Source organism: Vanrija pseudolonga, chromosome 6 (genome assembly GCF_020906515.1).
Source record: "Vanrija pseudolonga chromosome 6, complete sequence".
NCBI lineage: Eukaryota > Fungi > Basidiomycota > Tremellomycetes > Trichosporonales > Trichosporonaceae > Vanrija > Vanrija pseudolonga.
The window spans coordinates 2,548,000-2,572,715 of NC_085854.1; the positions used below are offsets into that span (position 1 = coordinate 2,548,000).

At 60.8% G+C, this 24,716-nt stretch overlaps 8 protein-coding genes across 8 annotated transcripts; 3 read left to right on the plus strand and 5 right to left on the minus strand.

Annotated features, from left to right (window-relative positions):
* Nucleotides 1-419: 419 nt before the first annotated feature.
* On the minus strand, nt 420-2,560 carry RTA1_2 (Protein RTA1). Its single transcript, XM_062775329.1, has 7 exons — nt 2,195-2,560; nt 1,993-2,012; nt 1,646-1,734; nt 1,351-1,499; nt 1,183-1,303; nt 985-1,144; nt 420-922 (listed from the first exon to the last, which is right to left on the minus strand). The coding sequence occupies exons 1-7, from the start codon at nt 2,300-2,302 to the stop codon at nt 541-543; spliced, it is 1,029 nt and encodes a 342-aa protein (XP_062631313.1). The 5' UTR covers nt 2,303-2,560; the 3' UTR covers nt 420-540.
* Nucleotides 2,561-4,129: 1,569 nt separating this feature from the next.
* Nucleotides 4,130-4,978, plus strand: LOC62_06G008790 (uncharacterized protein; the record flags this gene model as incomplete). Its single annotated transcript, XM_062775330.1, has 1 exon — nt 4,130-4,978. The coding sequence occupies one exon, from the start codon at nt 4,130-4,132 to the stop codon at nt 4,976-4,978; it is 849 nt and encodes a 282-aa protein (XP_062631314.1).
* Nucleotides 4,979-5,021: 43 nt separating this feature from the next.
* On the minus strand, nt 5,022-6,002 carry LOC62_06G008791 (uncharacterized protein). The gene is made up of 4 exons (XM_062775331.1): nt 5,589-6,002; nt 5,471-5,552; nt 5,233-5,430; nt 5,022-5,198 (listed from the first exon to the last, which is right to left on the minus strand). Exons 1-4 carry the CDS (start codon nt 5,864-5,866, stop codon nt 5,094-5,096), a joined length of 663 nt encoding a protein of 220 aa, XP_062631315.1. The 5' UTR covers nt 5,867-6,002; the 3' UTR covers nt 5,022-5,093.
* A 2,625-nt stretch (nt 6,003-8,627) lies between these two features.
* Nucleotides 8,628-10,388, plus strand: MUP1_4 (High-affinity methionine permease). The gene is made up of 2 exons (XM_062775332.1): nt 8,628-8,862; nt 8,917-10,388. Exons 1-2 carry the CDS (start codon nt 8,654-8,656, stop codon nt 10,331-10,333), a joined length of 1,626 nt encoding a protein of 541 aa, XP_062631316.1. The 5' UTR covers nt 8,628-8,653; the 3' UTR covers nt 10,334-10,388.
* A 1,825-nt stretch (nt 10,389-12,213) lies between these two features.
* LOC62_06G008793 (uncharacterized protein) lies at nt 12,214-15,732 on the minus strand (the record flags this gene model as incomplete). The annotated part of the gene is made up of 7 exons (XM_062775333.1): nt 12,214-12,850; nt 12,901-13,682; nt 13,717-14,345; nt 14,386-14,505; nt 15,026-15,048; nt 15,085-15,358; nt 15,398-15,732. 7 exons carry the CDS (start codon nt 15,730-15,732, stop codon nt 12,257-12,259), a joined length of 2,757 nt encoding a protein of 918 aa, XP_062631317.1. The 3' UTR covers nt 12,214-12,256.
* Nucleotides 15,733-15,989: 257 nt separating this feature from the next.
* olpB_2 (Cell surface glycoprotein 1) lies at nt 15,990-17,804 on the minus strand (the record flags this gene model as incomplete). The annotated part of the gene is made up of 5 exons (XM_062775334.1): nt 15,990-16,842; nt 16,881-17,065; nt 17,111-17,207; nt 17,247-17,715; nt 17,753-17,804. The coding sequence occupies 5 exons, from the start codon at nt 17,802-17,804 to the stop codon at nt 15,990-15,992; spliced, it is 1,656 nt and encodes a 551-aa protein (XP_062631318.1).
* A 2,900-nt stretch (nt 17,805-20,704) lies between these two features.
* On the plus strand, nt 20,705-22,108 carry LOC62_06G008795 (uncharacterized protein; the record flags this gene model as incomplete). The annotated part of the gene is made up of 3 exons (XM_062775335.1): nt 20,705-21,359; nt 21,400-21,549; nt 21,585-22,108. The coding sequence occupies 3 exons, from the start codon at nt 20,705-20,707 to the stop codon at nt 22,106-22,108; spliced, it is 1,329 nt and encodes a 442-aa protein (XP_062631319.1).
* A 233-nt stretch (nt 22,109-22,341) lies between these two features.
* On the minus strand, nt 22,342-24,101 carry SPAC1039.04_5 (putative transporter; the record flags this gene model as incomplete). The annotated part of the gene is made up of 5 exons (XM_062775336.1): nt 22,342-22,531; nt 22,569-22,627; nt 22,666-23,535; nt 23,573-23,901; nt 23,939-24,101. The coding sequence occupies 5 exons, from the start codon at nt 24,099-24,101 to the stop codon at nt 22,342-22,344; spliced, it is 1,611 nt and encodes a 536-aa protein (XP_062631320.1).
* Nucleotides 24,102-24,716: the final 615 nt, after the last annotated feature.

Below are 24,716 nucleotides of genomic sequence, written 5' to 3' on the forward strand. Positions count from 1 at the left end.
TGTGTGTCGCGTATATGTACTGTATTGGTCTCTCGAGGCTTCAGTGACAGCGATATCGAGACGCGTCTCACGCCTCGGCCATTTCCCGCAATGGCCGGCGGCAGGTAATAGGCGGGCAGGTATATGCGGCGGACGGGTCCGCCAGAGCGGTGTCGTCGTGTCGCGGCGTCGTGCCATTCAGTCCCGCGGCACCGGCGGCATGCACAGCTATCAGCGTGTACGCTGAACGTCATGACGTTATGCATGCTCTACGCGACGCGACACCACGCGCACACTGCACCGGAACCGGGGTGAATAAAATGGCGATGGCAGTGGCAGTGCCAGCCGCCCGCACATTATAAATTTTCTTTTGCCCGCATCCAACCTTGTTGTCGACCAACCTGCATACACTCTGTCTATACGATCTAGTGCTATTCACACACGCGGCATAGCTGGCCCTCTAAACGTCCATGTACTGACTAATCACAATGCTGATGATGCTTCTGCTGCAGCTGCTGACAGTCTTTTGTGCGGTGCGGTGCTGTAGCCGCACTTTACAGCTCACTTCTTACCCTCTGAATCGGCAAACGCCCCGTCGTCAGCGAGCGTCGCCGACGTGTTGGGCGAGCCGTGCTCCCTCACGGGTGGGGCGAGCTCGGTGTCGTCGTACGACGCGTCAGACCACTCGGAGCGCTGCACCTTGGTGTCGGGGGTCAGGATGCGCGGCGGCCAGTACCAGACGTAGACGAGGATGCCGACGAACAGGGGCAGCGCGTCGAGACCCATGTAGAACTTTTCGTGGATCGACAGGTAACCGGCGTAACCCTCCGACAGCTCGACCGTGCGGAAGAAGGATCGGATAAGGAAGCAGATGCAGGTGAAGCCGAGGGCAAAGTAGAGCTGCTTCCAGCCCGAGCGCTTCCAGAGGAACTCGTCCTTGCGGCTGCGGGTGGGGTTAGCGGGGAAAGAGAGGGGTGTAGGATGGGAAGAGGGACGCAGACGTACGCGCGGATCAGGAAGACGAGCCAGAGGATGGAGAAGAGGAGGAAGCTGAGGAGCTGTGCCGCGAGACCGGCCAGGAAGATGCGCACGCCGACATCACGCGCCTTCTGCGACTGGGCCGACGACGTGCCGCCACCGACGGCCTGGATGAGGAACGTGACGACTGAGGGGGGTGAGCTGCCGCCACAGTGGCGTACCCACTGTCTGAGATGATAAAGATCGTCGACACCTTGCTCGGCTTGATGAACAGGTAACGCTCGGCGTCAAGGTGGTTGACGATGCGGCCGAGGAGGATGTAGTCGGCGGCGAGGAATGCACATGGCTGGGGGTGAGCAAGTGCATGGGAACAGACTCGACTGCGCCACTTACACTCAGGACAACAAACAGGTACATGGCGATGTAGGCGCCCGACGAGTGGAGCATCTTGCGGAAGACGAGGCGCAGCACGAGGCCGATGCCGGCCGTGAAGGTGCCGATGACGAGGCAGAGGAAGTACTTGCCCTTGTAACGGAACTGGTCTGTGTGTTGTGGCGAGGCGCCAGTGTCAGCGCCACATTCTTATCACATCACATGCCGCCAGCCACAGTCGGCAGCACGGCCCGGCACAAGCGCCGGTGGCAGCCGCCGCCACAATGCATTGTGTCATGCGTTCATTCCCACTCACTGTAGGTAAAGGCCAGCCAGACTGCGAAGTAGAGCGCGCAGGCTGCGGCGTTAAGACCCAGCGAGGGGACGTAGCGGAGGGGGTTGCATCTGGAGGGGTCAGTAAGGAGTTGGCGGAGGCTTGGAGCGTGACGTCTCGAGAGGCGGTGCTTCTCGTGGCCGACGGCGAGTGCGAATGTAACAATGGCGAGCGGGGAGTCTGGCGCACGGCGCTCCTCCCCTCTCGACTTGAAGCTCGCATATCGGCCGCCGGTTGCTGGCCAGTGCGCAGCATACATCGTCGATGCGCATGGTCCGCCGGCGCCAATCACGCCGCGTATCATAATCCTCCGGTTGCGCAGCACTCACTGATCGTTGGCAGGATCGGCCTGTGTGCGTCAGTGATGGGCTGCATTGTGACGGAGTGGAGTCCCAAATCGGTGGTGCACCGGGGCATGCTTGGCACCGCAACGGCTTCAGTCTCGGCGCCGCGCCCCTGGCTCGCTCGCTTGCGTGCTCGCCGCTGCTGCGACTTTTGCCCGCACTTTACTGCTGCCAAACACCAACTCACATATGGGTCCGAAGGACAGTAGTCGCGGTTGGCCTTTGCAAGGGCGCTGGACGCGATGGCGAGCGCGCCGACGGCGTAGAGCAGCGCTGATGCGCTGCTGCGTGGCATTGTTGGAGTGTTTGGCGGGGGGTTGTGGGTTCAGAAAGGGTCCAGGATGGGCTTGGCTGTGGGGCTACAGAGCGACGTGGGCTGCCAGCGCCAACGTGGATATGGGGGGGAGGGAGTGACGAGAGTGGGGCGAGGGAGGTGCAAGGCGGGGGTTATAGCTATCGCCCGTCGATGCAAATGCGATGAGAAAGAGACAAGGACAGATGAGAGAGATGAGAAGCAGCAAGACGCCAGTCGACGTCGCTGTCGACATCTTTGTCACCACCACCACCACCACCACGGGAAACCCGAAACGACTATAAGTGGACGGTGGGGGGCCAAGGCGCCGGGGAATCCGGACGCACGGGGAACCCGCCACCAACCAACGACGAACGTGCGGAGCGAGAAGTCAAGACACTTGGCATGCACGCTATTATGCATCGCGGCGTGGATCTGGGGACAGAGCAGGCGATGCATAACCGCGGCAATTGGGACGTGTTGTTGGGCGTGTGGGAGTTCGGAGACACCGAGCGTGGGTGGGTGGGTAGAAGAAAAAGTCGGAGGCGACTGCTGCAATTCTCACTCCACTCACCGACGGGCCGAGTGAGTCGGAGCCGTGCCCGTGTCGCCTCCGAACTCGCATTCACCGAGTACACGGGGGGTATGAGACCGTTTTTGTGGGTATATATGGTTCGCCGAAGACGCCGGAGTGGTGATAGGAGGGTGGCGGAAGCCGAGGGGTGGCTCGGCCAAAGGTAGGTCGGAGGTGGCTAGCACCGAGTGGGTCGCAGTGGGCGGTGCATCGCTCGCTTCGGCGCCGTCTTCTGGTCTGTACAGCAGACGAGCTGCTTCTGATTCTGGCGTGGCAGCTACCGAAACCCACAAAGACGCCAAGTATCTCGCTCCAGTCGGGCAGGATGGCAAGTCACGAGGCCGCATTGAAGCTGGGAGAACCGTCAGTATCGGCGTACCCCCGCATACTTGTCCGCAAGGCGCGTGGATCAGTCTTTTGCGTCAGGTGGCCATAAACAAAAGACCGACGGCCAGAAGCAGCCACACACGGCACACGACGCGCAACTCACGGCACGCACTGGGCAGCTGTGTGCGGCGTGCCGGGCTTCAAGATCCCGAGATTGCGCCATTACCGGGTCTTGCCGATGCGCAGGCCATGGCGTCAAGGTTGCTCGTCATGACCGAGACGGCTGGTGCGTGCGGCCGAGGTGATGGCGCATGACGGAGTACAATATGTGCGTGTTATGTGGGATGGGTAGTGGGCGAGGAAAGGAGGGGGCGAGGTCGAGTTGGTGGCAAGGCTGCCTCGAGTGGATTACTGGTGACCCCGGGGTGGACGCGTCCACTCCAGCAGCATCCTGGGATATACTTTGTCATCTGCGACATCCAGTCAGCGCGATTACGCATACAGGAGCTACGAGGAGGTGGGATGGCTGCGGATGGAAGCCGACTGGGCCCCACCCGCGGCGAAGCCCGAGGATGGTGGCGAGGGGCGTCGTGATGATGGCGAGCACCGTCTTGGCGCCATTGCACACCACAGGCGCCCACTTCCCCGCTGCATGCAGGCAGCATACGGACATGATACGGGCAATGTCGTGCATTCCATCAACATCCCGGCTCGCGTCGCCCGAAGCCGTCGGCAGTACCCAGCCTCGCACGTGATAGCGCGCGGGAGTAGCCGATATAGCCCCCAGATGATACATGGTGGACGGCTTTGTCATGATATCGTCATTGGTATGTGAACAACAAGTGGAACATGCAGCAGGTATATGAAGCGTCGCCGCGTCGTCGACACTGATACCAGCCGCAACCCACCCCCACCCCCTCCAGCCCGCCATGACCATCCCCGCCGCCTCCATCCCGTCCTTCGCGACCCCCGAAACGGCGATCCCCACCCTGCCGGCCGAGACGCCCATCCTCGGTCGTCGCGTGCTCGCCCCGCCCGAGCGGTTCGAGTACCAGCCCAGCTCTCGGCACGTTCGCGGCGTGCTTGGTAACACTGCCATCGTCGACAGCAGGCATCAGCTGCTCGTGTGGGAACCGGGAGCCAAGGGCCCCGACTACGCCTTTCCCCTCGCCCACGTCCGGACCGACCTGCTCGTGCCCTCCACGGCTGGCGAGGACGCGTCGGCCAAGTACGTCCGCCCCAAGACCGAGTTCGTGACCTGGTTCGACCTGGTCGTCGATGGCAAGACGATCCCCCGCGCGGCGTGGAAGTACGCCATCCCCGGCCTCGAGGAGTACATCGCCATCAGCTGGCACAAGGAGGTCCTCGACACGTGGTACGAGGAGGACGAGGTCGCGTGGGGCTCGCCCCGCGACCAGCGCATCGACATTGCCCCGACCAAGCGCCACATCGTTGTCAAGGTCGACGGTGTCGTGCTCGCAGACACGACCGGGGCGATTGCCCTCTTTGAGCGCGGCTACGCAACCCGCTTCTACATCCCTGCCTCCGACGTCAAGATTGAGCACCTCGCTCCCGTCGAGCTCAAGACTGTGTGTCCCTTCAAGGGCCAGTCGAGCTACTTTGCCGTCAAGGGCACCGAGACCCCCATCGCATGGTTCTACCCTCAGCCTATTCTGTCCGTTGAGCCAATCAAGAACCACGTCGCGTTCTGGAACGAGCGTGTCGAGCTTATTGTTGACGGCGAGCCTTTCGCCGACACCCCCAAGGTGTGGGCTTAGGCGGGCACTGTCACACTTGTAGTTTAATGCACTCTTTGGGCTTGTGCATGCGGTACAACTGGTGGAGCCTGGGACGGGTCTGTCTAACGTCTAACGTCTACGCTGCCTCGCGTTTCTACGCCTCCTCAGTCGACAGCGCCCAGAAGGTCAAATCGACGCCGTTGATGGGGAACGTTGTCTTGGCGACGTCACGGAACCCGCGCTTGGCATACCACGCAACCTGGGGTCAGTTTGATCACATCAAAGCCACGCACATTCTCAAGGTTCTGAGTGATCAACACGGCGTGCTTGCCCTCTGCCTTGGCGCGCGCTGTGATCTTCTCCACGAGCGCCGAGCCGAGCCCCTTGCCTTGGAATGCTGGGGTCGTGGACAGGTAGGTGATGTAGTAGAATGGCTTGGTGGTGTCGGGTCCCCAGGCGCGCTCTTCGAGCTCGTGGAAGCCTTCGGCGATCTGCAGCGTGTCAGGGCTGCTGTTTACGACGAGGACATACCCGCTTGCTGGCGGCGGCGAACTGCGGCAGATCGGCGAGAAGCTCCTTCGATGCCTTGCTGTACTCGTTCTCCGCGTTGGGGCTTGGATGTCAACACTGTCCAGGCTTCACTGCTCACGTCTCGCCCCACAACAGGCCCGGCTTGGCGACAATCAGAACAGCGCCGGGTCGCTCATCCCCCTCGGCAGTTGCAGAGTAAACCTCCAGGTCCTTGACGCCCTCGTACACCCGCATCTTCATACGCGCGAGCACGACGTCGTCACGTCCGCCGTTGATGACCTGTGACACATGGCCGGGGCCGAAGCCGTCCACGAGGATCTGGGCGTACTGATCGACCGTGGCAGGCGAGTCGTCGACCACGGGCGTGATGGTGATGGGGGCTGGAGCAATGGTCATGGAATGTGTGTGTGTGGGTGGTGTTGAAGAGCAGAGTTGATGGTGGTTGGCTTTTGAAGTGCACCAGCCGGGTGGTGTTACATGTCGACATTGGCCGTCCCCCACTCTGCCTGGCTACCCCCCACTCCTCAGCTAGCTCCACTGCAACCGAGGCGATAGCCTGCTGCGATCCGTCCAGATCCCGCTGGTGACGACGTCTCAGCGTCGCCTAATGCATGCGAGCTGCTGCCAGCATACACTCATGCGAGGTCGTTGTTGACATGTTGACATGTGGTGCTGTCGGCCTCGTCCGACAAGATCGCTTGCGACTGCCAGTTGTCGCTCGCCGGCCCCGCTGACATCCAACATCGACATCCGCTCGACTCGACATCCTCTTCAGAACGCGTGAGCCAAACCCCGGACCCGAAGTTGCGTCTGCGTGTCCTGCACGCGTCATACGCGCATACGCGGGGTACAGAGGTGTACTCCGCAGTAGTGGAGCACCACGTCGGGTCGAGTTGTGTCTCGTCGCGTCGCACGCGCCGCCGGCCGGAAGTCGGACCTCGGACGTCGGGCCTCAGCCGCCTGCGCCCGCAGCGCCGTCGTCGCCGTCCCTCGGCTGGCAACGCATATCGCTATCGACTGGAGGACCGGCGGGACGTCCGTATGCCGTTGGGGTTGACTTGCGAGCGGTCGAGGTGATAAGATTGCTAGATTCCGAATGACGGACAGTGCGATAGTGAGGTGACGAGTAACGACTGCTGACTGTGGGTGCCTACGCCGGGTGGGCTTCGCCCTGCGAGTCACCCCGTTCACTCTGACCTTTGGCAAGCGTGCAGATTTTCTCGATCCCCCGGCAAGCCGTGCTCCTCGCTGTTCCGAGCGTGATGCACACAGACTCATGGCGACAAATGCTCTGTCAGACGACCTTGGTCATCTTTCGCTTTGCACTGGGTATCCGGCCCCTCAACGACCCGCCGCCCCTCATTGCCTCTTGCCAACCGTCGCTTGTGGCTGACGCCATGACGGGCGTCGTCGCGCAGAAGAAGCCCAGGTTGACCTAGGTTGACCCAGGTTGAGCCAGGCCGACCCACTCCGACGACACAAAATCTAGTGCCAAGCCCAAGCCTCACCTCGCCTCCCCTCCGCCCTCCGCTCTTCGCGGGGGATCGACGCCGCCGCGCCGCCGTTGCGCTGCCACGTTGCGCCTCGTCTCAGATATCTCATATCGTCGCTGACGCAAGATATCGCGCCTCTGGCGAATACACGTACATCACATGGTCCATATCCGGGGCGATGTGTAAAGACAAGGCACCGGTGTGCAGGCTGGAGCTGGACCGACACCGCTGCCGAGACTGGCCCCGCTCTCGACCCGCCAACCTCGCCGAGGCGCGACGCCGAGAACGAGACCCCAAACGCCAGTGGCGGCGTGCACGTCTAGCGTTGTTCTAGCTGGCGTGCTGGGGCGTGCGAGCGGGCGTGCCAGCAGCCCATTGTGCGTGCAGTTGCGGCATGCTGCCCGCTGTGAAAACTTGCCTTGCGGCCAGTCGCACGACACAGCACGACCATACTCCGACACGAGCGGGCTTGCGGACTTGTTCGGTGCTCGCGGCAGCCCTGCGGCAGCTTGCGGCCCACTTACCGCGCTAGAGCGGAATGACCCTCGTCGTCGCGCAACGAGAATATCACCAACGGCCGGCATGGGTGCCACCTCGCTCGCCCCGCGCGCACGGTGGTTTTCCACCTATCATGCGGCATGAGGCCGCCTGGAGTCAGCCAGCCGTAGGTGACACGTGAACACCTGTGCTGTCGGTGGCGTTCGGGGCGGGCACCGGACGACGATCTCTCATGCCAGCATCGAAAATCCGCGGCGACGCTGATATGCAACAGACGTCGTAAGGCTGGCTTGGCTTAGCACGCGATTCTCGGATGAAATTAATCTGCCTGTTCACGCGTCTTCGTGCCGAGGGGGGTTGCTACGAGCGCTACGCGCCGGGTGTAGGCTGCTATTGCTTGTAGCAATACATCCTTGCAGCTCCGAGACATTAAGGTTTAACAGCTGACACGCGCGCGCCGAGCCAGAAAACTTGGTCGAGTGACACCCACTGTAGCGCGCAACTTTTAATCTCAGGGACAACAGCTGATGGCGTGATATCGTCGTGATATCTGTTTTTTTTCCTTCTACCTCTGCATCTGCTCTGTTGCCACTCGCTTAGATTCTGCGGCGCCGTCCTACGGATCATGCACATCGAAGCCGCACCGGAGCTTGTACGGCGTAGGCTTCTCCTCTCCCCTCACGTTTCGAGCGAGCTACGAGGTCGGTCGAGCGGGTCTGCCGCCGGCTGACTGTGTGTCCCTGACCCTCAGCGAGCTCGGAGGGTGCGAAGACGGCGTGCATGAGAGATATCCGACAGAATCACGCCATCTGTCGTCCTCATCACTCAACTTCGGTCACCATATTGGCCCTCTGGACGCGGCAAACAAAGGGACAGCAAGGGCTCTGGCTCGAGACAAGCGTGCCCGGCATGGCTTGGCTTGCAACACCTCGCTTGGATCATGCACCTCCTCCTCCCACACCTGGCGTCGTCGCAGATTTTTTGCCTCTCACGCGCACTCTAGACTTACTCCCCACGCGTCGTCCTCACTATGGCCGGACCAGGTAACGTCAGACCGCAGCACGCCACGGTGGCACCGTCGGGGCGATCTCCTCCGCGTCATGGAAACGCTGCCGTGTATAAGAGTGCCGTTGATTATCGCACCGAGGCCACTCCCCTCATCGCATCTACCTCGACAGCAGCCTACAACACCATGGGCAACGAACAGGAACACTACTCAAACGAGCTGGCGAGCAACGCACCGAACGGCCACCGCGGCTTCAACGCCGCCGCCGATGACGACAAGTCGTCCAACCTCGGCGCGTCCCACCCCATTGTGTCCGAGGAGTCGCTCCCCGGCCGCAGGCAGATTGGCTTCTGGTCGGCCGTCTTCATCATCTTCAACCGCATGCTTGGCACTGGGTGAGTAACCGTGGGGGAGGGTGTGTTATGACGTCTGGCTGACAATCCCCGCAGTGTTTTCGCCACTCCTAGTGCCATTCTCAGCCTCAGTGGCTCGGTCGGCCTTGCCCTCTTCATGTGGGTTATCGGCTCCATCATTGCCGCTGCCGGTATGACCGTCTACGTTGTCTGGGGCTCGTCGATCCCCAAGAACGGTGGCGAGAAGAACTACCTCGAGTACCTGATTCGCAAGCCAAAGTACCTCATCACGTGCATGTACGCCTCGAACGGTGTCCTCCTCGGCTGGGCTTCCGGCAACTCGATCGTCTTTGGCGAGTACATTCTCCGTGCTGCCAACCAGCAGCACCCCGGCCAGTGGACTCGTCGTCTTGTCGGCTTCGCCTGCATCACTTTCGTCTTCCTCCTCCACGGTACCCGTCTCCGCTGGGGTCTCTGGCTCCAGAACATCCTCGGTGTCTTCAAGTTTATCATCCTGCTCATTGTCATCATTGGCGGCTTTATCGCCCTCGGCGGCCACCTCAAGGTTGAGAAGCCCAACAACTTTGCCCACCCCTGGGAGGGCACCACTGCCAGCGCGAGCAGCTTCTGTCTCTCGCTCTACAACGTCATTTGGTCGTACGTTGGCTTCTCCAACGTCAACTACGCTCTGTCCGAGGTCAAGAACCCCAAGCGCACTGTCCGCATTGCCGGTCCCCTTGCCATTGGCATCATCACCATCCTCTACATCCTCGCCAACATTGCCTACTTTGCCGCCGCCTCCAAGAAGGACATTACCGAGTCGGGCACCCTTGTCGCTGCCCTCCTCTTCCGCAACGTCTTTGGCACCAAGGCTGAGCGTGCTCTGTCCGTGTTCGTTGCCCTCTCGGCTCTTGGCAACGTCCTTTCCGTCGTCTTCTCGCAGGGTCGTGTCAACCAGGAGCTCGGTCGCGAGGGTATCCTTCCCTTCTCCAAGTTCTGGGGCTCGAACCGTCCCTTCAACGCTCCCCTTGCTGGTCTCGGTCTCCACTGGGCCATCTGTCTCATCACCATCTTTGCTCTTCCCCCCGGTGACGCTTATGGCTTTGTGATCAACACCATCTCGTACCCCTTGTCCGTCATCAACGCCGTCATCTCGTTTGGCATTGTCTTCATCTACTTCTTCCCCAACTTCTACAAGGACGAGCCCGGAAACCACGTCCCCCGCCCCAACGTCTGGGCCACTGGCGCCGCTCTCTTCTTCGGCCTCGCCAACGTCTTCCTCTTCATTGTCCCCTTCACCAAGCCCCCCAAGGGTGGTGAGCCCTACAAGACTCTCCCCTACTGGACGCACGCTGTTGCCGGTTGGGCGGTCTTCGGCATCGGCTTCATCTACTGGCTCGTCTGGGCCAAGCTCTTCCCCACGGTCGGCGGCTACAACCTCGTCCGTGTCAAGGAGGTTGGTGCCGATGGCCTTGAGCGCAACGTCTTCAAGCACGAGAAGAAGCAGCAATAGGCGCTGTTTCGACATTAGATATATAATACTCTCATTACAATGTAATACATATGCTTGTGCTACGGTGCTACAGGTGTCGTGGTTGCCGTGTCGTGGTTGCGGTGTCGCGGTCCCCGGAATGATCGGCGACGGGAGGGGTTGCCGAGAGTGCCTACGGAGAGTGCCTTCATATGCCACGAGTCCAGACTCGAGCAGCTGATTATTATAGACATGGCGTCGCAATTTGTTTCGTGTCGGAAGGCGACGACAAGCCGCAACGGCTGTGACAGTCGACTTGCGCACGCCGAATTAGCCGGCCATCAAGGGGTGGCCGCGTCTGGGAGTCGCAGCATGGCGGCGGAGCGCAGGCGGGGGCGACTGGCCGTGGAGTGAGAAGTGCCTAGCCGTAAGCTTGCTATGCAACCGGGGCTTGTTTGTTGTTGTCTTCCCAGCGTCATTGTCGCGTTGTCACATGGTCGCGAGTCCAATAAGGCCAAAGACGGCGAAGATACCTGCGCCGACGATGGGAGGGACGAACTGCTCGTAGTTGGACAGGCAGGACACGGCGTGCAGGTCTTTCTGGCCTGGCGGGGGCGGTATCCCGGTGGGTTTGTTGATGGTCAAGGAAGTGAGGGTCGGTGGGTGGGTGGTTTGGGATGTGTGGGTGGCCGTCGTGGAGTGGCCATGGGTGGTTGGAGACGGTGTCGAGACCACTCCAGCGCCTACTGAAGGCGACGGGGTAGCTGGGACTGGGGCGGCCGACACTGCGATCAAAGGAGCGACGAGGACGAGCGTGGCGAAGCGCATCGTTGAGTGTTGTTGAGCAGACTCTATGTTGTACGCCTAGGCATTGCATGTATGTAACTAGCAGGAGCCACTTGGCATTCTCGCACCACCTATATACAGCACGACTCCTGCTTGGACGTCGCAACGCGTGAGAACACGCCGGTGGAGTAGCCGACTAAAGCGGGTTACGACGTGCACCGCAAACAACGGGTCCTGGAGAGGGCGGGCGGACGCGACCCGCCGCAGAATAGCGCGACGACAGCCCGAGCGAGCGAGGCGAGCTGGCCCAGTGACTCATCCATGCACGCAGACACGGATCCGCAGCACTGCCCTGTGTGTGCGTGTGTGTACGATGACTGGCGGTGGCGCAAGACGAGGACACCGAGGTCATCGTCGCCAAGACGCGCCGCTCCGTCTATGACCGCTCTTTCGGCCGGCGCAGCGCGTGACTCCGAGGCATCTCATTAGGATCTGGCACTGATCTCCTCGCCAGCCTCACCAAAGGCGCCTCCACGCGAGCCACAACACTGCCTCGCGTCTTGGCGCGCTGGCCGAGGCCAGAGGCCACACCGCCACTCGGCCAGTATGCGGCGCGTGCGGCGCGAGTAGCGACAGCATGGCCCTGCTTGCATGTCCCGAACGGCTTGGATCTGTTCTCCGAATCGGCCCATCACATGGGCATCAACGCCAACGCTTGTTTGGCGCGGCCGAACATGTTTACGTTGGAAAAGTCTTTTTTAGGTGCGAGCACCGCTTTGCTACGTGTGCGGAGGTGTCCGCTGGCCGTGTCGGCCTTGCCTCCCTGGGCCCGACACGGCGTCGGAACCCCTTCCGCGCCGACCGCCGCGCCGCACCGTAACTGCCAGTGATGCATGTCGCCGTCATGCTGTGAGTCCGCTGCCAGTGTCGGCGAAATCGGTCTCTTTCGTTGATTGTGGATGCGTAGACTGCAGGGGAGAGGGGGGCGGAGATTGACGATCAAGTCCGTTCGAGGCAGGCGATAAGTCTTGCTGCGGCGGACCATCATTGCGATGTGGTGTAGTCAGCACATGCTCGCCGAGTACCGCCGGGACCGAGAACGGCCGAGGAGGAGCACGGGAGACGCAGGTAGCGATGCCATTGGTCACATTGGTGCAATTCTATCATCTATCTAGTGAACTACACGAACCACGTTCTAAACCAAGCAGTGGCTTCGCGCCGCAGTCGTGCCCATCGGCCGCTCTTGTCCTCGCCTTCTGGCACCGCTGTCCACTCCATAAGGGCTTGTAGCACCTTGGTGAACACATTGATAAGAGTGTAGACAATGGCCACGATGGCCAGCGCCCACCCATGCCACGCGATCGCGTACAGCGGACTGCTGTTTTTGACCTCGGGATGCCCGTTGGTGTCGGCCGTCGTGAGGTACAGCTCGTCGCTGACCAAGCTCCACATGTTGCGGTGGCCGAGGTCGAGGAGGCCGAGGAGGGCAAGGAAAACGCCAAACAGCATCTGTGTGCCGTTTACGATCCACTGGGCGTGGCCCTTGAACTTGTACCGGAGTAGGGAGCGGATCGCGATCAGGATGAGCACGCATCCCGCGACGGGGTACAGCCAAAGAAGGCCCTGTGCGACTTCGTTTGAGAGCTCTTTGATTACCTCTTGAACGAGCTCGTCGCCGACTTCAGCGACAGTTTCGTTGGCGCTGGTTGTGTCGAGAGCAACGAGCTTCTCGAGCAGACGGAAGGGTTCGGCACCAACTTCGACGCCAGTGCGCTGGAGAGTGTCAGCTGGCTGTATAGCTTGCTGCTGTTTGTTTTACTCACCGAAGCCACAGCGAGAATAATTTGCCCGGCATATTGGCTGACCATGAGCTCGGGGCTCTGCAACGGGTCGGTTTGGTTGACATAGCGCGAGATGAGCTTGTACTCGGTCGCGAAGCTGGGAAGGATGCTCAGGCGGTTCAAGTGATGCTGAGCGCTCCGCATCACTTGAGGGGGAATCTCGGTGCCGTTGAGCGTGGCACTTGCGATATTGAAGTAGTAGTCCATTGTCGTCGACAGTCCGTCGTTGAACGAGTTGCCAATGATTGAGTTTGTCATTGCCGACAGGAGCAAGAGGATGCCAAAGTGGAGCGGGTAGTGGACCACCTCCCAGAAGAACGACCGCATCGGGTTGACCGTGTCGTGCTTTGAAAAGTGCGAAAACATGAAGTTCCAGATGTTGTAGATGACGAGGATGACGAGGAACACTTGGGCATAGTAGGCGGTGTGCGACTGGCCGAGACCGACGAGTGCGTTGCCAAAGACCTTGGTGAGGGTAATGAAGCCTTCGCCAAGGATGATGAGCGACAGAGCGCCGTACCGCTCGGCAATGTACTCGTCGGGAGTGAGCGGGCCGTCAATGAGGAGAGCTGGCTGGATCCACACGCCGACGATCTCGACGAAGATGCCAGCGTAGAACAGGCCGACCTTGGCACTGGCCACGGGCTGGGTGGTGGCATGGAGTGCCACAGCGATGATGGAGAAGATGCACGAGATGATGAGTGTGACAGCGTTGATCTGGGGCGCGGGGGATGGGCGGCCGATGCGGCGCGAGCTGAGGATGACTGGGGTGAGCGTTGTCGCGGGGTTCCGACGTACCACAGAGCCACTCGAATGCGAGGAACGCGCGGCTGACGGCGAACGCGATCACGACGGTGAGGAATGAGCTGGCGGCCGATGCGTGCTTGACCTGGTCCTTGGCGTCGAGCTGCGGCACATAGTCGGCGCCTAGCACCTTTCCAGGCTGCCATCCGTTGCTTGCGGCGCCAATGTACAGCATGACGGCAATCTGGAGCGCCTTGAAGATGCGGTGGAACGTGTCGTCGGCCTCGTACGTCGCGTCATAGTGCAGCTGGGCGGTCCAGATGCGGATCAGGATAACATAGTAGGAAAAGTAGACGGGGATGGCCCCGGGCTCCTGCACCTCGTGAGACGCCGAGAATGTGGACAGGACGGCGACGAGGACCAGATCGTAGAACAGCGATACCCACTCGCTGGCACGGTGCTGCTCCGCAATGTATGGGCCATACGCTTGCTCCCAGTACGCCACGTCGTTTCCGCGGTCCTCTTCGTTGGCCGCGAGCCATCGGCGACGCACTTCGCGGTCGTACGGGAGAGGCTCCTGGCGGAAGGGCAGGCGCTTGTGCACCTTTTCCTTGCGGTGCGTGATGAACACTGCGTTACGCTCGCCATCCTCGTCTTTGGAACCGTGGCCGTGGTGTGCGGAGCTGGAGGGGCGTCAGCCACGTTTGTCGACCCAGGCCTTACTCGTGATTCCGCTCGTGTCCAGCCACGGTGCTCGCGGGCTCCGAGTCGACGACGCTTAGCTGTGGCTCGTTGCCGCGGGCCGCCTCCTCCTCCTGCGCAACATCTGTTGGTCGCTTCTCGCTCGTTGTCGTGTCTGCCATCGTGTGTGAATGGCGTCGAGGGGAAAGTGTTGACATGCAAACAGTCTGCACCAGATCTATACATAGGTTGGATCCCAGCCCGTAAGACAGAGTTCCTGACGTCAACACCACCTGCATCATTTTTGCCTGTGCTGTGCATGCAGTGCTCCACCTTGCCGTAGCTTACAGATCCAGACCCCGGGGAGGCAGGTACCCCCGCTCAAAAGCCCTCCCTCACTCGCTCGCTTACGGCGTCGACTCCCCCTCCCGCAAAGATACCACCGACAAGATCCGCAGCTTTTTCATCCACGCATGCAGTGCGCGCCAAGACGCCGACCGCACAGTCTGACCGACGCGACACTGGACCCGAAGAGCCAGTGACGCGCGCCGCTCCCTACGACCTCGCTATCCGCTGCCACGAGACGGCCGAGCGCTTCCGTTCGCTCGGCATCTCGGTTTCTCGGTTCCGCGGGGCCAGCACAGCTCCTTGTTGACAACGTGGGCCGCGATTCTCGGCGTACCGCAATCGCCTCTTGGCACGCATCTGGTGTGTTAGCGGCGGCATCGCTCAGTCACATACGTTGCTCTCAGTCTGGGTGATGAGGCCCACTTCGACACCCTCGCGCTCGGCTCGCTCAAACAGCTTGCGCAGGAGCGACCCCGCGAGGCCCTTGCGCTCGGCCCAAGGCGCCGTGCCGAGAAAGTCGACGGAGAAGATGTCCTTGGCGGCGGTGGGACCCCAAGCCTTGACCTCAAGCTTGTGCAGGTCGCCGAAGAATGTCTCCGCGGCGGCGCCAATCTCCGGGTCTGACGACTTGACCATCTCAATCGAGTCGGGGTTGCGCTCGTCGGGCCTGGCGTCGTCAGCAGCTGAGCACGGCGACAAGACTCACTCTCCCTTCATCTCCTTGCCCGGCGCGCTGAAGACCATGACCGCGCCGTAGACATCCCGTGGCGCGTCGCCCCAGATTCCTTCGGGCACAGGGCCGGTCGGGTTGGACGCCCAGACTTCGAGGTCGAGAACACCTCCAACCGCGTGCGATCGCCACGAGACGAGTGCGCGCTCTGCTGGAGGAGTGAGCGGCTCATCGGGCTTGGGTGGTGCCGCGTCCCGCAGCGCTCGGCCGACCCAGTTGTTCTGGTCGTTGAAAGCCCAGGCAAGGGTCGTGCCGGCGCGCCTGCCCTCCTCCACCGTCTGCAATGTCTCGATGCTTGGCTGGATGGTCATTATGGAATAAGTGTGGTTACTAAAGTCGAGCCAGTTGTGGAGCTCAACCCGAGCAAGCACAACGTCATGAACCAGGTCTCGGCCGTCTCGGAGCGAAAAGTCCGACCTCCGAGACCGCGTCGGCGACTGCCCTCGCTGATTTAAACACAGCATTTCATCAATCATCAATGGGCGTATAGAGGCAACAGGTATGGGGTCATGACCAAGCATGAGCTGGGTATGGGTGTCTAGTGATGCAAGGGGGTTAATGTGGCTAGTTACTCCTTGGCCGGCTTGGACGAGCGGCGGAGCGAGCGACGCTTCTTGTTCTTGGGCTTGCAGCTCTTGGAGGGCTTGGGCTTGCCGGTGGACGTGGGCGCCTCGGTACCGGTGGGCTCGCTCGAGCCGGTCGGGGTAGCGCTAGTGGGAGTGGCGCTGGTGGGCTCAGCCGAACCAGTCGAGCTGATGTCTCCCGAGGCGGTGGACGAAAGCGAGGCCGTTGATGAAGGCGAGGCGGTCGACGAAGGAGGAGCGGTGCTGTTGCCGGTAGGGAGGGGAGCCGAGGTCGTGGCATTGCCGCCAGTGGGCTCGATAGGCACCGAGGTCGTGCTGTTGGAAGGCACGGGGGCGGAGGTGGTCGAGCTGGCGCTCGACTCGGCAGAGCTGCTGCCAGTCGGGGCGGCCGTAGCGGTACCGGTACCCGAAGCGGTGGGGGCAGAGGACGAAGACGACTCCGAGGACGACGAAGCAGAGGCCGAGGATGACGAAGCAGACACCGACGACGAGGACGACTCCGAAGCCGAGGACGACGCCGAAGCCGAAGCCGATGACGACGACGACGACGACGACGACGACGACGACGACGACGACGACGACGACGACGACGACGACGACGACGACGACGACGACGACGACGACGACGACGACGACGACGACGACGACGACGACGACGACACGCTGCCGGTCGGCTCGACGGATGCAGTGCTGCTGCTGCTCGGCGCCTCAGTGCTGCTAGGTCCAGCCGACGAGCTGCCGGTGTTGGCGACCTGCTGGACCGACAGCGAGGAGATGCGCGCAGCGAATGCGAGGTTCTCGTGGAGGATGGTGCCGTCGACGGCCTGGAGGACGATCCTGATGGGGTTAGCGCCTGGTGACAGGGCTCGACTCACTCTCCGGGCGAAGTGTTGTAGCTGATGACACGGTACACCTTGTCGTCAATCTTGGCAAACGCGTAGAGCTTCTTGTCCGAGACCTCCTGCAGCACGGTGCTGAGCTGGGAGCTGACCTGGCGACGCTCGTGGCGCGCGTTGCCGCTGGTGTAGGTGGTGTAGTTGCCGATCAGAGTCGCGAGGACCTTGAGACGGGTCAGCCAGGCTCAAGACAGGCGTGCTCGACTCACTGCAGTGGTGTCGGTGTCGGCGGCCCGGCAAGCGCCAATGTAACCGGAGCCGCCAGCGGCGCCCCTGCCAATGCCGTACTGATAGACCAGCGGCCACCTGTGAGAGGATCAGTACCGCTAGTAGCTGAGTGCTTACCATGGCTTGTCGCCGGGGCCACCTCCCGCCCATGGCTGGAGACCAACAAGGGCCAGGGTTGTCTGGGCAATCTGGTTGTCCGTGAAGCCGTTGGGCAGTTCAATGGTAGCGTACTGCGCCTCCCCCTGCTCCAGCTGAGTCTTGTTGAGGGCGGCGTAGATGCGCTCGGGCTGCTCAGAGGCGAGCGTCTTGAGGAAGGTCTGGTACCAACACTGGCCGTAGTTGCCATTGTCCTTCCACTCGTCGACGTCCTCGGGCTTGGGTACACCGTTGTTGTAGAACGTCTGCCACCAGATACAGTCAGGGTAGGACTGGCCGCGCTTGGTCTCGGCTGGGGTAGTCCCGTTCGTAGCAGGCTTCCGCTCGTTGGGCGCAAAGCAGCGCGAGGCGGGGTTATGGGGGTCGGGATAGATGTAGCCAAGGCCAGCTTGACGGCTCTGGAGGTGGTCGGCCGGCCGGGCCTGGGCGACTGGGTGGTGAGCCATGGTGGGTGGCCTAGGACTTACGCTCGGCGACGGCAGCGATGACAGACAGAAGGACAATGCTCGAAGTCTTCATGGTGAGTCGAGTGAGGATGAATACTTTGTCGACGCATCTCGACGACTTCTTATACCTTGTCAGCCTCGAGCGCGTCTGATTTTCCGCGTCAACATGGTTCCTCGCCAGCGATGGACACGGCAACGCGACTGGATGCTAGTCCGTCGTGACTGTTTGACAAGTGGCCAGCCGGTGCCTCGGAGGCACAAAGTTTGCCTTCACGACGCGGCCGTCCCACAGACGCGTCGTGGGGCAGTTGCTGAGCTGCGGTGCACACTAAAGACGTCTGGCTCGGTCCGATTTGCTCTGTCAACACACTGTAGTCAGGTCCGACACCCAGGGGCCGCCGGCTCGAGCAGGGGAGATTGTCGCAAGGTCGCAAACCTCTTGTCGGATGGGCAGCTCCAAGGTTCTGGCTCGACACGTCGGCCCCAAATCTTGCTCTGTCTCAGATTTACCTTCCCTGGAACCGGCCGGAATGGGCGAGTGCCTGCGTACGCTGCAGAGTGACAGGGCACGTGTATGGGCCTTTGTCACGACGTCGAGCCAGAGGCACCCCGCGCTCGAGAGTTGGGGTTCAGACAGTCAGGAAGCAGGACCTGGACGCGCGCTGCTGGGTCGACGCTGTTTGTTGTCGGGGGAGTTGGAGAGCGGGGAGACACGCCCGTCGACGTCTGCCGGGTACCCTACAAAGTGAGGGTGAGTGAGGTCCGAGACGAGCGAAGTGCGCAGTCCATCGCGAGATGAGAGCCTTCACTTCCGCCGGAGGAGGTCGGGGAACGCGTCGCAACGCGTTTGGCGTCTACCCTTGGCCACGCGTCTGCTGCACCCCTCATCGGTGTCCAGTGACGATCTGGGCAGGTGCCGCGGTTTCCCATCGAGGGCATGTTCCAGCCGATATGACTGGCAGAGAGTGTCACGGATGCTCAGCCAGTTCGGCTTGCGATCACGTGTTGGGCCGTTCACGACTATACGGCGAGCACGCGTACCTCGTTATACGGTGGGGCAGGGCAGTGTCTGGCTCGTCAACTTGCAGACACAACACCGCAGCGGACCTCGTGCCGGTCGTGACCTCCTCGTGGCTGAGGGCTGTGAGGTCCATCATCTCCTCATAGGACAGCTCGGCCTGGGCTCGAGGCTGTCGATGTGTTGGGTCTGATGAGTGAGGAGCGACCAATGCATAGGTCATGGGGTGCCATATTTAGAGCAGAGTTGGACAGCGTTATACCAAAGGCACTGTTTAGGCGAGCAACCACACCTGCAGCCTCAAACTGGATAGGAACAGCAGGTATTGAAGGAGGAGATGCTCGGACTTGGTCTGGCACTGAGGACTGGAGCAAATACGGCTGTACTAGGCCGACGAAGTCCGTCTGGGGCCGGCGTCTGCCATGAAACCAAAGCCTTACTCGTGGCAGACACCAGCAGCCAGCGCCCCTCGGCACGAGCTGGCGTTGCGACAACCACTCTACCACCTTGCCACATCGAGTCATAGCCTCGCCTGTAGCTCAGCTGACACTCCACAGCGGTCCTGGTGTCCCAGTTCATACCGTAAGCCAATCGCCAAGGCAACGTGTAGGCAAAAACAAAAGGCTAGCAAGGCCGCATTCCGTTGGGATTGTAACAAAATGGGGTCGCCTCGAGTTGTGGTGAAGGGCGTTCCAGTAACTCTACGTCCGCTCTGACACTTGCCGCTCTCATTAGCTTCAGGCTGACCTGGGGTTTGTGCGCGTCTCTGAGTGCATGCTTGAGCATGTTGGAGGCGACAGGAGAAAGACCGTCCTCTGCTCGACCCGTCAAGGGCCGAGGGGGTGGGCGGACGCTTGTGGGCCCAGTTCACCGCACCGATGTCGTGCGGAATGCGGAGCCAAGTGGCCTGCTGAGTAAAGCCTCATCAGTGGAGCTTGGGAACGCTCGGCGGCATCTCTTGCAGGTAGCTTTGTTCTCGTACGAGGCTTCCAGCCGAGTGAACGGCTCAAGGTTAGTATCCCTCAGCGTGGATAGCTACCATCTGCATCGTCGCGGACCAGTGTATGCTTGTCGGCGCAAGTGTGCTCGGACTGAGCTTAAGTTTAACGCCAGCACTATCCCGCAGTAGTCGAATGCGGAGGGATGGTCCGTGTCGACAGGCATGGCCACTGCCGATCCAACGGCCAACTAACCCTCTCTGTGTACAGAATGTCGGATCGCAGGAACGTGTTTACATCGTCTGGCCCTACAGAATCGAACCGAGAACTGCCGAGAGCAGCTCCGCCAGCTGCCCAGAGTCAAGCCTAAGGACCCCAGTCACATACACTCAGCTTGGCACGTTCATCGAGGCCTCGGTTCTGTGCACACCCCCGTCGCTGTGACAACAACGCAGCGGATGACCAAACACTTAACTAAGGCACTGCGCAACTCACCAAAGTGGGCAGTTTGTTTGTCAAGTTGGCTCACGCGTCACGTAACAAAGTGACGAAACTTGTTTCCGGTGTGAACTTGGACCACAACCTCCTGCAGTTTCGGCCTCCAGGCCTTGAATACCGCACTGTCCCGTCTCTGGGGATCAACGACATCGGGAGGAGTTATTGGCCGCGGCAGTACGATCGTTGTGGGCGTGGTGCTGTCTTCAGCGGCACTGAAGGCCAACGGTGCCTTGCAAGGGCCTATTCTCGAGAACGAGGTCATGGTCGTTGAGGTAGCTTGTTTGCTTGCGTTTCAGCTTCAAGAATCGTCATGGCTACCAGTGGAGTCGGGTGGAGGAGGGGAGGGAGGTTGGACTTGCCAAGGTTTTGAGAGGATCTCTTGGGGGGCGTCCAGGCGATTGATAAAAGAGTGAAAGACGACAACGAGGTCGCAGGCCCACGCTCTGTGAGCAGTTCCGACCCCACCAAGCTCTGTGAGCCCAACGCTGCAGCTCTGAGAGCTCTCGCCCAAAGCCAACAATGATCCTCTACGCTATTCTGGCCCTCCTGGCCACCTCTGCAAAAGTCGTGTCTGCCGGCAATGGCCAGTTTGCGATCGACATCAGCGCACTGCTCACGGCGCGTATGGACCCCATCATCGACCCCGGCAATGATAAGGACGTCGGGCATGTTCACACCATCTTCGGCGCGTCCAACTTTAGGTCTCAGCCCAACAGCCACGACCAGATGCAGGCGGCCAAGTGCACGTCAGCCATGGTTGGCGCCGACAAGAGCAACTACTGGGTTCCGACGCTGTTCTGGAAGAACCCCAACAACGAGTACGAGGCGGCCTATCTCCAGGGAGCGCGCGCATACTACGTCATCGGCGACAGTGACAAGACTGAGCCGTTCCCCGATGGCCTGCGCATGATCTCTGGCAGCGCCATCAACCGCGGCCACAGCGAGAAGAGCATGGGTATCTCGCTTGTCACAGCAGAGACAGACCTTGGGCCCTATCTCCCCAACAATACAAACACGGCCACTGGCAACACTCCATCACGGCAGTTTTCATATCACATTCGGTTCCCGCCTTGCGGCACTGGAGAGCTGGACTCGGCCGATCACTTTTCGCACATGTCTTGGCTTCACGATGTCAACGGCCCGTCGGCGTGGGGAGGTGACCGCTGCCCCGACTGTGAGTCGACCGCGCATACTGCGAGATCTGACACCCTTAGCCCACCCTATCCGCTACCCCACGATTCAGCTCGAGGTGTACTGGACCATCAACATTGGCCAGCGGGAAAAGTGGCGCAAGGGGGATGGTGATGTCAACTTGGTACTCGCGAACGGCGACGAGGTTGGCGGCTCGCTCCACGCTGATTTTGGTGAGTAACTCGCTCGTTTGTCTGCTGACGCCCAGTGATGGGCTGGGACCGCAACGTCCTCGGGAGAGCCATCAAGGACCCCGCTTGCCTCGCTGCCGATATTAGGGCCAGTGCATGTCCCGCGTTTGCTCCTACAGTATCGTCAGACGACTCGCACATGCACTGCCGATACCAGGGCCAGATTCCGGACGAAGAGCTGGGCTACTACAAGGCGCTGAAGAACCTGCCTGGCAAGAACCCCGCCTGGGGCAGGGACCAGGGCGACTCCAAGCCAGAGGGCACGCCTGCCGACTACAAGAAGCCCGGCTGGACTTGGCCCAACGTCGCCTGGGAGAGCGAGGCCAAGTTCCCCCAGTGGCCGCTGGCTATCGACTTTGCGAGCGAGCCCAGCGGTGAAGCCACTCAAGACTTCCTCAACCAATTCACGCCAATCCTCCGTTACAGGTTCGTCCCATGGAGCAGCCTGACGAGTAACCCTGCCGGCACACATGAGGATGTGCGGGCCAATCTCGACTGGAACACCGCACCCAACAAGGTCCAGCAGGTCTATGGCCTTTGAGTGTGAATTGTGGAACCGTATTCTTCCGGCTGGCTCCGGTGCCTTTAGAATGGCTGGAATGTATGTGTACGGCAGTGAGGACGGGTGGGAGTTGGGAGGTGGTGCCTGGCATTGGCGGAGGCGGCGCTGAGGTTTGGTCAGGCGCCGGCATACAACGCAATGGCTCCACGCACGGTGCACTATGGCAGAGCAGCGAGGGAAAAGTGCAGCCGGAGCCGCGTTCATATTGAGTCCTACAGATACCAGCGCCACGACGGGTGCTTCCAGTCGAGATCCTCAATCTCCTCCTCGGTCAACCCTTCGAGCTGCCCCGTGTTGTCGGCGCGGTCGCGGCGCTTATTGTCCCATTGTAGCCAAAGCAGGAGGCAGATGCTCGTGATGAGGATGGTGCTGTTGCCTGCGAGGTTGAGGCCGTTGCCAATGCTGCGGATGTTAGCGGCGCTGCTGGGTTGACCCTCACTGATAGTTTGGACTGTCCGTCGGCAGGTAGGACCAGGTGCTGATGAGGCCGCCGATGTTCTGGGGGTGTAAGCATTAGTCGCGTTTGATCGACCCACCCCAACCATTACATTCCATCCGATGCCAGTCGAGCGACCAGTGTCGGACAAAATGTTGATGGCGACTTGCCCATTGCACAACGGGCCGAATGGGAATGCCCCGCTGACAGCGAGAAAGACTGCACCGTAACGTGCGTGCGGGTTTGCCGTGGCCAGGAAGATGATGTAGCCGATGATGCACAGGCACGAAGAGCCAATGAACAGAGGAAGCCTCTTGTTGGTTTTCACCGAGATGAACGGGACGATGAGGTTGACGACGGCGCCGACAACGTACGGAGGGACAGTGTACAGCTGCTTCCTAATCGTGCTGGCGTGTGGGTAAATCGTGGCGATGATCGTCGGGGTGAAGAAGGCAATGCCTTGAACGGTAATGTTCACGAACAGGAACATCCACGACACGGCCAGCGTGTTGGGGTTGATGATGCCGCGGAGCAGTTTCTTGCGGTCAAACTTGTCAACGACTTTGGTAGAGCCGACGTTTTCGGCCTTGACGCGTGCCATGGCCAGTTCGCGCTCGAATGGGGACAGGAAGCGGGCTGTCGCCGGGTGGCCTGGCATTGTGAAGAATGCGATGAGAGATATGCCACAGGTGATGATGCCTTCGATTAGGAAGATGTTCTGCCAGCTGTGCACCCGACCAATCGACTTGATCTTGAGGATGCCAGACGCGAGGAGACCGCCAAATGCGCCGGCACACGGCGCAGTGAAGAGGTAGAGCGCGAGGCGGAAGCTGAGCTCCGACTTGCGGTACCACCGCGACAGGTAGTAGGCGATTCCGGGCAGCAGGCCGGCTTCGAACACGCCGAGGAGGAAACGTACGGCGGCGGCGTTGGAAAAGTTTGTCACGAATGCCGTGCACAGCGACATGAGCTGGTTGTGAGTGGTTTGCGTAGCGTGCAGCACTTACCCCAAAGCCAAACGAGATGAATGGCAGCCATCGCGCCGGACCAAGGTACTTGCACAGGATGTTGGACGGGATTTCGAAGACTATGTACGACACGTAGAATACCGTGAGGAGCAGGTTATATTGGTACCCGTGGAGATTGAGGCTTTTCTCCATGCCAGCGAGGCGGGCGTTGCCAATGTTGGCTCGCTGGGGTGAGCAACAGTACGGGGAAGTGTCACTCACGTCGATGAAGCAGAACAGGTAGAGCAGAGCCACCGTTGGGACGACGAACAGGTCGATTTTGCGTACCAACTTGCGTTCCATCGCGGCGTCGAACTCGATGACTTGACCTTGTTCTCAGTAGCTGGTCTAGCTATCAGTACCTACCATTACTATCGCGAAGGACCCGGTCGCCGAGAGCTTTGGCCTCCTTGTCATTGAGGGAGGCATCGACGGGCTGTGTGATCACCGCGTGCTCTTTGCTGTCGACATCGTCTGTGTGGTATCTCGGCGGGTTGGCCTCTGCCACACTGTAATCTTTCGCCGACATGGTGAAGAAGGATGGCCAGGTAAATGGAGAGGAGTACGGAGGAAGTAGCCTTTGTATACTGTTGCCCAGGTTGTTATGTAGTCGGCTTGGCGACGATTGGCGTGGCACCAGGCACCAGACCACCCGCCACTTTGCCTCGACAGTGAGATAAGTAGCTCTTGCACCCCGGCACTGGGGCCTCCCCAGCCGAGGGAGCAGCCGTGGTCCCCCCGAGGCCCCGCACAACGTCACGAGACTATCTCGAGCGGAGCTTCCGACCAGATAGCGCGGCGGCAGATGCGGAATGAGGAGGACACCTGGTCGGGGCACTGGGCTTTTAGCGCCGGAGACGCCGCGGCGGAACCGTCTCCCGACGTCGCAGAGTGTCGGATACAGCCTTGGATGCTGAATGCAAGATAAGGAACAGGTGGGATGATCCGGACGGTAGGAGGTGCTCGAGGGCGCTCGGGCACTGCCGTCGTCGACATGCTGGTCGGCCGAGAGACGGGGCGTGTCACGACACGAGCCGGGGTCCGTGGGGCACTTTGTGACATGCGGGGGGGCGTGAACATGAACTGGGGGCTTGTAGAGTATGGAAGCTGGAATGAAACTGGAGTATGCAGGTTCAAATGGGAC

What these genes read in the sequence shown, in the direction of transcription:
- RTA1_2 (XM_062775329.1), bottom strand. Translation starts at nt 2,302, where the DNA reads ATGCCACGCAGCAGCGCATCAGCGCTGCTCTACGCCGTCGGCGCGCTC. An exon ending in ACTGTCCTTCGGACCCATAT is followed by an intron (nt 2,013 to 2,194) that starts GTGAGTTGGTGT and finishes TGACGCACACAG; the next exon opens with GCCGATCCTGCCAACGATCA. An exon ending in CTCGTCTTCCTGATCCGCGC is followed by an intron (nt 923 to 984) that starts GTACGTCTGCGT and finishes CCCCACCCGCAG; the next exon opens with CCGCAAGGACGAGTTCCTCT.
- LOC62_06G008791 (XM_062775331.1), bottom strand. Translation starts at nt 5,866, where the DNA reads ATGACCATTGCTCCAGCCCCCATCACCATCACGCCCGTGGTCGACGAC. An exon ending in TCGCCGCCGCCAGCAAGCGG is followed by an intron (nt 5,431 to 5,470) that starts GTATGTCCTCGT and finishes GACACGCTGCAG; the next exon opens with ATCGCCGAAGGCTTCCACGA. An exon ending in TCACTCAGAACCTTGAGAAT is followed by an intron (nt 5,199 to 5,232) that starts GTGCGTGGCTTT and finishes AACTGACCCCAG; the next exon opens with GTTGCGTGGTATGCCAAGCG.
- MUP1_4 (XM_062775332.1), top strand. Translation starts at nt 8,654, where the DNA reads ATGGGCAACGAACAGGAACACTACTCAAACGAGCTGGCGAGCAACGCA. An exon ending in AACCGCATGCTTGGCACTGG is followed by an intron (nt 8,863 to 8,916) that starts GTGAGTAACCGT and finishes CAATCCCCGCAG; the next exon opens with TGTTTTCGCCACTCCTAGTG.